General features: G+C 58.1%; 1 protein-coding gene across 3 annotated transcripts; it reads left to right on the plus strand.

The window, feature by feature from the left end:
* The first annotated feature begins 61 nt into the window (after positions 1–61).
* Positions 62–10,711, plus strand: PRRG3 (proline rich and Gla domain 3). Of its 3 annotated transcripts, none has more exons than XM_074915341.1 (4): positions 62–126; positions 3,077–3,118; positions 7,690–7,850; positions 8,375–10,711. In XM_074915341.1, the coding sequence occupies exons 2-4, from the start codon at positions 3,112–3,114 to the stop codon at positions 8,909–8,911; spliced, it is 705 nt and encodes a 234-aa protein (XP_074771442.1). In that variant the 5' UTR covers positions 62–126; positions 3,077–3,111; the 3' UTR covers positions 8,912–10,711. The 3 variants fall into 3 exon arrangements, 1 of the variants encoding a protein (XP_074771442.1); XR_012634363.1 differs by lacking the exons at positions 7,690–7,850; positions 8,375–10,711 and adding exons at positions 3,749–3,926; positions 4,719–5,301 and having other exon boundaries at positions 67–126; XR_012634364.1 differs by lacking the exons at positions 7,690–7,850; positions 8,375–10,711 and adding exons at positions 3,749–3,926; positions 4,837–5,301 and having other exon boundaries at positions 67–126.
* The last annotated feature ends 91 nt before the right edge of the window (positions 10,712–10,802 follow it).

Consider the following 10,802-nt stretch of genomic DNA (forward strand, 5'->3'; position numbering starts at 1 on the left):
GCGCGCCGGATTCGGGGCGCGCGATTGGTCGAGAGGCCGGAGGAGGCGGGGAGAAGGTGGGGCCTTGCCCTCCCCTCCCCGTCGGCGGGAGGGAGAGGCTGCGGCGGGGCGCGGGGCCGCCATGAGGTACGGGCGGGGCCGCGGGGCCGGGAGCGGGCAGGGGGCTTCCGGGCGCTCGGGGGGCAGCGGGTGAGAGCGGGGCGTGGGCTGTGGCGGGGGGCTCCTCTGGGGCGAGGAAGCTCCTGGGTGGGCGAGTTGACGGGGCAGGGGAGGGCTGGGGCGTGTGGGGGGACATGAGGAGCTGAGCGCGAGGGAAACAATTCGGAGTCCGGCTTGGGCAAGGCAGGGCCGGCGCTGGGCCGGAGGGGCCAGGGCAGGGGCTGGCCGGGGGCAGCGGGAGGACGGGCCGAGTGGGCTCGGCGAGGACCCGAGAGCTGCTCAGGGAGGACGAGGCTTCCCGGCAGCCTGCGGGGACCCCCACAGGTCAGCGCAGCCCCTTCCCCGCGCTGTGGATCTTGGCGTGGAAAAGCCCAAACAGCGCTCGGGTCCTGCTGAGGGCCGCCAGCCGCGGCTACGTGTTGCCAGGAGAGCCGGCAGCCTCCCGGCACGTCACTGCCGGCTGCGGAGCCCCCCCCCTCCCCCGACCCGTCCCTGTGCCCCCCAGCCTGGCGAGGAGGTGCCACCTCCCAGTGTGCCCCCCGGGGCCCCCCCTCAGCCCCGCTCCGGGTCTGCGGGGGCCAGCACCGCGCACGCATCAGATTTTACCAGCACGATTTCCAACTTTGGCATCGGTGACGGGAGCGGGGGCGGAGATGAGGGGAGCCCGGGGGAGACACAAATGTGCGACTGCAGCATCCTCACTCTCACGGCTGCATCCCTCGCGCCTCCTCACGGTTGCCTTAGCAACCTCCTATCGATGGGTATTTATAGAGGAGGCGAACGCGTGTTGGGAAGCCGGAGAGAGGCGGGGGGGAGTGGGGGGGGACGGGACTGGGTCTGGGTGGGCGTCTGCTAGGTCAGCCTCCAGCTTCAGGCTTCTGTCAGCTTGCGTGGCTCTGTGGAGGCAGGAGGGATGCTGCTTGCCTTGGCGTCAGCACGTGTGGTGGTCCAGCCTTTCCTGCTCCTCGGGGCCTCGGGAGGTGGTTAGGAATTTGCGTGTGGAAATAAAAATAGGTGTCTGGGATGCTCGCAGGCATTGCTTGTGCTTGTAGGCTTCTGTAGACCTGGCTTGTTGCTGTGCTGGAATCAACCGTCTCTGAGCTCTGACGCTGGGTGCATTGGCCCAGATCCTTGGAAAAAAGTTAAAGATAAAATCTTCCTGATGCATTAAATGTGTTGCCCAATGTATGACGTGGGTTATGGAGCTGGAGGTCCTGACAAATCTGATTTTGAATATCCTTATTTCTGCATCTCTGTTCTGCTGGCTGTCAAAGGGGGAGAATGCCTGTAACAATGAGCAGTACAGAGGTTTTATGTGGAAACTGGCAAGTTTTGCACACTGTGTGTTCTTTTGTCCTGTGGGTTTGGATCTCTGTAAAAACTGATGACAACAAAAGCAGGTCAGGTGGTCCCTGCTCAGAGCTGACACAGCCTGTTGGGGAATGCATGGATCCGGAAGCCTCTCCGCTGCTCTCTCATCCCCCAGGACAGCTCAGAGAAGTGGGGTTGGGTGTGCAGTTTCTGGAGAAAAGGCCTCCTGGGGTGGGCTGTGGGGTGCAGGAGGTGGCAGACCCCTCCTGTGTAATTCTGGTGCTCTCTGCTTTCCCTCACTCCTGCTTAAACTCCACACTGAGGTTTGCAATCTGAGTTTTGCAAACTGTTGAAAAGCAGCAGCTTTCTGCCTCTGGAGACAGCTCCAGGTTTGCTTGGCCTCTTCCCGCTTTTGGTGCAGGAAGCTCCGAAACCACAGGAAACCTGATGTTGACAGGTAGAGGTGCCAGATTTACCGAGAAGGTGGCTGTTGGTGAGGTGTGGTAGTGCCTGCTGCGGTGGTGTGTGTCAGCCCTTCTGTGGTTCTGGATTCCTGCCTTTTACGTGAAATGAGAAATGTGTTTCTAGCCCCGCTGACACCGTGAACAGCTCTTTGCTGTCCCTCACCTCCCTCCAGCTGAGCGGATTCAAGTGCTTTTGGGATAACTCTGCATATCCAAAGTCTTGGACCTAAGATCAGCACGTGGTTTAGTTGCTGCTGTTTCTAACTGCATTTGCTCCTTCATCCACAGTGAATCACTGTAGGAGCTGGTTAGTTCTATCCCCTCTGTCTCCTGACAGAATTGTGGCAGAAAGTTTGCCCAGGATGGCTTGATCAGTGGGGCATCGAGCACAGGGAGAAGGCAAAGCCTGAAAAATGAGTGAAACTCCTCCCGTGGGCAGAGAGGGATATACTCTGCTTCTGCAGGACTTTGTTTCACTCTTGTGGGGTTTCGTTTAGTTTTGCTTCTGAAGCACAGAAATTTGCTTTTCCGGCTGGAGAGCTGTTGTCCGGAGCACACAGGGAGCTCTGTCACTCTAGCTGCTGCCCTTAGCTTGGCCCAGCAGCCTATAGGAGATCCATATCCTTTTCTTTCCCGCTGTGTAGTCAGCTTTATGGCAGTGGTGAAAACAGTATGGCCCTGTTTATTGCAGACTGTGGGTAGGAGTTGCAGAAGTGAGAGCTGGCGTGGCTATGAAGTACATTTAAAGCAGGATGACTGCTTTACCTGTATCCGTCATCAATCTCTTGTGGAAGGGAGGAGTATCAGGCTGCTCCCAGCAGCTTCTGAGATGCAGATCTTCTGTCTACTGATGAGATCTGGGGACTCCCCTTCATCCAGTTCTTCCCTTCCTACTTCACTTGTCTGTAGGGCCCTGGTGCAGCTCAAGTATGGCAGAGCCTGCCCCAGGCTCTCCGAGGGTGCCCTGAGCCCCTCCAGTCCCTCCAGCCATGCCACAAGTGGGGAGGCAGCATGAGTCCTTGGCTGTCTGAAGAGGCAGCACCCTTCTTTCTGCGTGAATCTGACCCTGGGTGATGGAGGTCTTGGGGCTTCAGGGGGTGAAATTTAAGCTGTCGGTGACTCTCCTGTTTTCTTCCCTCCAGGTAGGCAGGAGTCCCCCACAGCCGAGTGAGGCAGCATGGCAAGTAAGTATTCCCCAGTCAAGACGGAGAGGTGGTGGTGGTGCTGGAGGAGAGAAGGGGGATGTTTGGCAGCCCTGTCTCAAGGAAGGGCTATGCTTTTTGGGGGATGTTATTCTCTGTGGGGAGCCATTGGCTGTTATCCCTGGATGAGGCCTGACTTGTGCTTCTCTCTCCCCAGTGCAAAGTGGGAGTCAAGAGGAGGTGCTGAAGGGTTGCCCTCCCCCGGGCTCCCCGTTCACTGCATCATTTCTTTACTGGTGTGATGCTCGCTGTTGCAGGACAGGCCTCTCTGTCGCTTTGGACTGACTGGCCCCTCCGCAGGGGTTGCTGGTCTGTGCTGACATCTGCTAGCCACTGGCATCCCACCAGCTGCCCATCCTGGGGGCCACGCTGCCTTGTAGCCTGGGTGGCTGGTGGCACTGGGGCTCTGTGTTGCCAGTGGATGGGCAGCTGCCTAACTCTGCCCCGCTGGGAGCTCGCTGCGTCTTGGCGTCTGAAGGAGAGCCTGGCAGGTGGGGCCGCTCGGGGCCAGCAGCTGAAGCTGGGCTGAGACTGGCGAGGGTGCAGGGTGGAGGATGGCATGTGATCTGTAAAGAGCTGGACTCAACCCTCCCTCCTCGCTCTTCTGGGCAGCCTGCATGGAGGCTGCGTGCAGCGATGTGATGGGAGCTCAAGGAGGACAGCAGATGTGAACTGGGAGATGTAGAGATCTGGCTGGGATCTCAGGATTTGCCTGGAGTGTCGCTGGAGCTGGCTACAGAGGTGGAGGCTGTAGCCACGCTGGGCAGGAGGAGGACCCCAGGGATGACAGGTATGTCTGGGCTTTCATTATCTGTGCTGTGCTAGGTGGGGGAGGGAGCAGAGATCTTCAGGCAGTGTTTTTAAAAGGCAGTTTTAATCTTCTGGTAATGACCCAGCTGGGTCTCTGCCTTCCTCCACTGTGGCCTTTTCTCCCTCCCAGAGCCGCAGTGCTGGCTCCCCAGCGCACACTGGTTGTGGAGGTGTCCAGTCCCCTTTTGTGGTGACCCTGACGTGCGGGGGGGGCGGGATGTGGTGGTCACTTTCACCATCATGTGCTTTCCAGCAGCATGCAGCCCTGCCTGTCCCTCTGCAGACACAGCTGCCTGTCATTCTGCTGAGAAGCAGCCCCTTGGGTGTGTTCCCCCTGCTCCCTTGGGCAGCAGAGCTGTGGGGTAGCAGTGTGGCCAAGCCTGCCTGCTACCGGGGGCCAGCAGCACCTCAGGAAACTCAGCAGGGATGTGGGAAACCCAGCCCTGGCTTCTGCTCCCCTCGCCTAAAGCTCTGGTCTTTCCTGAGCACCGGTTCTCCAGCTGGTGTGGGAAGACTTAGAGAGGCACAAGGGGTCAGTTCAGAGGCTGCTGGGCCTTGGGAAGTGCCCTCTGCCCCGCGGTTTGGGGACAGCACCTGCTCAGCTGTTTGCTCTTTGTCTCAGTTGGCCATCCAGGCTGGAGCTGAGAGTTGGCAAGGCTCTTGTTTCCTGAAGGCCGTTGGGTTTCCTCCTTTGGTCCGCAGGCATGTGGGAGCTCTTTGCAAGGGAGGGGAGGGAACAGTGACTTAGTTTCTCCTCTTCTGCCATTTCTAGGTTCCTGAGGGAAATTGGATGTGGGGAGAAGCACACACCTCCATAGCAGCATGCTTTCAGTCGGGACATTACTTGTGATACCTGCCTCCTGCCTGTGTGTCTTTATTTCCCACCGTAGTGGCCAGTTCAGCACGGCAAAGCAGCGGAAGGGTCAAGTGACTGGTATCTGCAGGGATGGAAAACCCTGACCGCGAGATCTGCGGCCAAGCTTGTTGCTCCAGGGTGTGCTGAGGAAGTTGGAAAGAGGCTCAGACCCAAGTGCTGAGGAGGTGTGAGTTGATATCGCAGCCTGATCAAGACGGGAGGGAAAGGAGGTGAGGCCAGACTTCTCCAGCAAAGGATGGGACATTTGCGGAATGGATGGTGTTTTTGTAGAATTTCTTCTCATTTTGGAAAGGCTCAAGAGAAGGTCGGCCTGCCAACCTGCTCCCTCTCCAGCCAGGATAGCCCTCCTCAACTGCAGAAGTCAAGGCAAGCTGATCCCTGCCCTCCTGCAAGATGCCTTCTGTGCCTCTTGGAAACACTTTTCGGTGTTCTTGTTAAAAAAAAAAAAAAAAAAGGTTTGCTTAATAAAGTTGATTCTGAGAAAGGTCTCTGACTCACATCATTCATGCTGCTCTTCATTCACACCTCAGTGGTTCAGCCCTCTGCAAACCCTCTCACTGAACCAAGCCATTAATAAATCACGGGGGAAAATGCACCTACACAGCACAAAAAGAGTGCAGTGCCTCCAAGCACGGGATGGTGTAGCGCAGTAGTAGTTACTTACGCCATGATCTTGTTCCTGCCTTGATATTTATAAATGCTCTCACAAATCCCTTGCTGTATGGTCTTAGGAGCAGAATGCGTGGAAGGTAAAGCAGGAGGGAACCTGCCAGTCTCTCTGGTAAAAGGAAGATGGTAGTTTTTCACTGTTATGTTTGATCCCCACCAGGCTCCTTATGTATTTGTTACAGCCAAGCTGGCCTCGTGGAGATTCCGGTTTCCCCCTTCCCTCCTTGTCCTGCAGCTGCTGGTGTTGCTGCAGTGTGGGTTGATTCATCTGGATGATCCCATGGAAGGCTGAGCCTGAGGGTGAAGGAGGTAAATAGGTTTCTGTGGGTCAGCCAGCAGAACCGATTGATCCTCCTCAAGGGAAGCAGCTCGATTACGTGACTTGGTGGGAAGAGATGGTGCCAGCCCACAGCTGAGTATGTTGAGCCCCATTACAGAAGCACTCTCATCAAATGCGTGCATGGGATGTTTGGATCCTGGAAGGGCCATGGTCTGTGTGGAGTTTCTGTTTTCTGGGCAACAACTTGTTTGCCTCTCCCTTGCTGTTTGCGCTACAGGCTTGGGGAGGAGTAGCTGGAGAGCTGCCAGTCAGAGAGGGACCTGGGGGAGTTGATTGCCAGCTGGCTGAACAGGAGCCAGCAGTGTGCCCAGGTGGCCAAGAAGGCCAATGGCATCCTGGCTTGTGTCAGCACTGGCGTGGCCAGCAGGGACAGGGAAGGGATCTCACCCCTGTACTCGGCACTGGTGAGGCCGCACCTCGACTACTGTGTTCAGTTTTGGGCCCCTCACCCCAAAAAGGCCATTGAATGACTCGAGCGTGGCCAGAGACGGGCAACGGAGCTGGGGCAGGGTCTGGAGCACAGGTCTGCTGGGGAGCGGCTGGGGGAACTGGGGGGGTTCAGTCTGGAGGAGGCTGAGGGGAGACCTCCTGGCCCTCTGCAACTCCCTGACAGGAGGGTGCAGAGAGGGGGGATGAGTCTCTTGAACCAGGAACCAGCGATAGGACAAGAGGGAATGGCCTCAAGCTGCCCAGGGCAGGGTCAGGCTGGCTCTGAGGAAGGATTTCTGTGCAGAAGGGGCTGTTGGGCGTTGGAATGGGCTGCCCAGGGAGGTGGTGGAGTCCCCATCCCTGGAGGGGTTTAAGAGTAGGGTCGACATAGCACTGAGGGATCTGGTGTGGATGGGAACAGTCGGTGCTGGGTTAACGGTTGGACTGGATGATTTTCAAGGTCCTTTCCAACCTAGTTGATTCTGTGATTCTGTGCTGCTGCAGGTCCTGGTAGGTCCTTGCTCCCTGCACCCCGTGGCGGTCTCCCTCCTTCAGAACAGGAGGGGAGAGGCTTTGACAGGGCTGTGTCCCTTGCAGGCAGGAGAGTGATGTTCCAGCTCAGTCTGGCTGGCGTGCTCTGTGGGAAGGTCTGATGTGGGCAACAATAGAGTCTCCCAGGCTGTGGGAGCAGGGGAAGGTTGGTGAGGCCTCTGCACCAAAACACAGTAGGGATGAGAATGTGATGCCATGTGGGGAGAGGTTGCTTCTGCCCTTTTCACTATCTGGGACCTGAACAGAGTCCCTGAAGTCACCTGAGCTTTCATGACCCCACAGCAGCTGGCAGCAGGTACACCAGCAGGCAGGCTGCCTCCCTCCTGAGGGGCTGTGGGGGTGTGAAGCAAGAGAGGGGGCTCTGGGATGATGCGCAGCGGGACTGTGGAATGATGCGCAGTGTGTTGTGATCCTGCCTTGGTGCTGGTCTTGTGTCTGGGCAGAGAGGCCTGGCTCTGCATCTCAGCCCTGTGGGGTCTTGCTCACCTGGTGGGATCTCCCTTGCCTGAAAGCACAATGAAAGCCCATCAAGGGCAGGAGGTTGGAAACGAGTCTTTTTGGAGCCTTCTGTCTCTTCTGCAGCTGCCCTGTGTGGTCTGCAGCTGCCACTTCCAATGTCTCCAGCACCTCAACCCTGCTGGAAGGATGCTCCTGGTGCTGCATGTCTCCGGGCAGACCCCAGGGGCCCTGTGCCTCTCTGGATGTGCTGTCCCTCCACGGGCACTCTGCTGTGCCAACTAATAAATTGTATTCCTGGGCTTTTGGTGTTTGGGGTGCCTGTGGGAAGCCGTGTGGGAAAGCCTGTATCATCAAAATCCTGCGGGGAGCCAGGTGGGGTTGTTCCTGCTCAGCATGTCTCTGCCTTGTGTGTTGCAGTGTTCTTGGGGGCCAGGAATGCTCACTCAGTCCTGAAGCGCTTTCCCCGAGCCAACGGCTTCCTGGAGGAGATCCGGCAGGGCACCATCGAGCGGGAGTGCATCGAGGAGGTCTGCAGCTATGAGGAGGTCAAGGAAGTGTTTGAGAACAAGGAGAAGACGGTGCGTTTGTCCTGCCCTGGCCCCCAGTGGATCTCTGAGGGCTTACGCCTTAGCAAATTGGAGGCAGAGAAGGAAAGCACAGGGGGACAGCCTCTCCTGTTCCCTTTGTCCTCTTCTGTCTGCAGGCAGCATGTTGTGGCCTCGCATTCCAGCATGACTTTCCCTTCCCCGGCGCTGCCCTCACCTCGCTATTGCCAGGACAGCCTGCCCACGGCTGCAGGTGGAGCTGGCACTCCCATGGCATGGGTGGGAAATTTGTGCTGCTGTCCCCGACACTCCAGGCTGGGGTTGGTGTTGGCCAGATTTCTCCCTGCTTGGTGTGGGGTCTGTTAGCCACTGTTGAGGAGTGTCCCTGTCATATTTTGTGTCGGTTCCCACAGCGCCTCAGGTGAGAGTGGTGGGGGACGGCCCAAAACCTGCCTCTTTTGTGGGCCTAGGCAGGGCAGTGATTATTGCTGGCGGTGGTCAGGGGGTGCTTGTCCTGCCTGCAGCACATGTCGGTTGCTTCTGTGTTCCTGCCACAGATGGAGTTTTGGAAAGGCTACACCAACTCTGTCTACTCTGTCAAGGACCCCGGGCACAGCACGGAGCGCTCAGACGCTATGTACGTGGTGGTGCCCCTCTTGGGAGTGGCTCTTCTGATAGTCATCGCCCTCTTCATCATCTGGAGGTGCCAGCTGCAGAAGGCCACCCGCCACCGCCCTTCCTATGCCCAGAACCGTTACCTGGCCAGCCGAACGGGACGCAGCCTCCCCAGGGTCATGGTGTACCGGGAGCGGTCGCAAAGCCAAGGGGAAACCCAGTATCAGCGAGAAGCCAGCAACCGGGGGGCTGGAGATGGCAGAGCTGGGGGCACGCCCCAGCAAGATGGCACCCTCTGCCCACCAGAGCATTCGGTCTCCGTCCTCTCCAGACTGTCCAGTGCCACCCCTCCACCTTCCTACGAGGAGGTGACGGGCCACCCGGAGAGCAGCAGTGGCGAAGAGACCAGTGTCTCCTACAGTGACCCGCCACCCAAATACGAAGAGATCGTGGCCACTGCCCCCGCCGCGGGGAAATAGTGGGTCTGCCTCCCTCCTGCCTCTTCACACACTCACGCTCACCCACCCACCCTCCCTTCGCCGTGCCCGGGACCCCCTGCAAGTGCCAGGTGGCACCCCGTCTCACCTGTACAAGCTGGTGCCATCACACAATAGCCTTACCCTCCGAACCAAAAATAGCTGTCCCCAAGCGGGGTGAGGCTGGGTGGCAGGGGTGGCTCTGGAGCCAGCCAGCTGTCTCCTGCCCCTCAACTCCCCGCTCACATAAGTGCTGTAGCAGCCAGAGCAGAGCAGCAGCTTGTTCCTGGCTCATCACAGGGGTCTCCCCATGGTGCATTCGATTTCCTCACCCCCCCCTCGAATAGACATAACATTTCCCATGATTAAAACAGCCCCGCTGCCTCCCTGGGGCACTGCTCAGCCTTACCCCATGTCCTCACCGGGCCCTGTTTTGCTGCTCAGGGCTCTGATTAGGAGTTGGGGATGCAGGAGGGGTGTGGCAAATTCCTGTCCATCCCCACAGTGGGCATCCACACTCTGTGTTTGGGGAGAAAGTGCCTCCCTTGTGTGGATTTTCTGCCAGGTAGGAGTGGGAAGCCTGGTCCATCCTGCAGCACCTGTAGTGCTACTCACTGTCTGGAGATCAGGGAGGAGCAGCCAAGGAGGTGCTCTCGGATATCCTAGGCCCCCCTGGAAAGGGTGAAAGGCTTGTGGTAGTCTTGTACGTGAGGTAAGTAACTTTGGTGGAGCAGGTCCTTTTCCTGATAGCTCTTCACTTTTCCCTTGCAGGGTGCTGGGCAGCTGGGGGTCTGGCTGCGGCCGAGCTGGTGGATGGGGTCATCTCTGACCTTGAGCCAAAGGTGATCCCATGATTTTAAGCAGTGAGGATGCTCTTTCCTGGGGTGTGGCCTGTCTGGTGGTTGCCCCGGAGGTGGGATGCCGGCACAGGGAGCCTGCAGATGGGCCAGACCTCCCCTGTCCCTAGCCCAAACTTCTCCGTTCTGCCTGGCTTCTCTCTTTGGGGCTCTTTGTCCTCCAGAACAGGTAGAGGGGAACATGAGACCCCACTCTCCCCCAGGCCCCTCTGATGGGCAGATTGCTTGGTGGCCATGGCTGCGGCTGTGGCGCAGAGGGGCTGCTGATGGAGGCGAGAGCTGACTGATGATGCCGCAACCCAGCGATGCCAGGGGGTTGGCAGTAGGGCCAAACCCTGACCGAGTGGTTGTGGTGCCAGGACGAGGCAGAGCCTGGTGGTTTCTTGTGGGGCCAGAGTGTCCATTTTGCCTGGGCAGCTGCTTTTGGGGTCCAGGCAACGGGACTTGTCCTTTCCTAGTCACGTCTGATGGGTTAAAAAGGGGGTTGTGCTCAGCAACACCCCCAGGAGTAGCCCAGAAACTCCCAGCACTGCCACCCCTCGGTGTTCACCCCAGCACCAGTCTCTCCACCAGCACCAAAAGGCTATTGTGCATCCCTCGGCTGTCTGCACCCCGCTCGGGCCCAGGGTGCTCCCACAGCAGCTGCCCTTGGCCCACACTGAGCCTTGCCCAGCGTGGCCGTTCCTGGGGCGGGACACAGGGGAGGTTTGTGGCTGCTGGCACCCTGCCTGTCCCCTCCCAGGCCTTTACTCTGCCTTTCGGCCTTAGCAAGTCAGGCTTATGGGAAGGCCTGACAGTGAGCGTCGGGGTCAGAGCCTGGAAGAGACTGGAGGGAGATAGAAGGGTGCTCTGCATCCTCTGTCTTTGATTCTCGGTCAGTATCCTTGCAGTTTGTATTCTGTAAAACTTGGTATATTTCTGTGAAAAAAGAAAAAGGTATTTATTAAAAAACCCTCACTGTCTGGAGTGGTACAGGGTGGCTTTTTCCCATGGCGGGGATGTCTCACTGGATTTCTATCTCATGGGGGTGCTGGGGC

This window comes from Athene noctua, chromosome 11 (assembly GCF_965140245.1).
Source record: "Athene noctua chromosome 11, bAthNoc1.hap1.1, whole genome shotgun sequence".
In the NCBI taxonomy this organism is placed as follows: domain Eukaryota; kingdom Metazoa; phylum Chordata; class Aves; order Strigiformes; family Strigidae; genus Athene; species Athene noctua.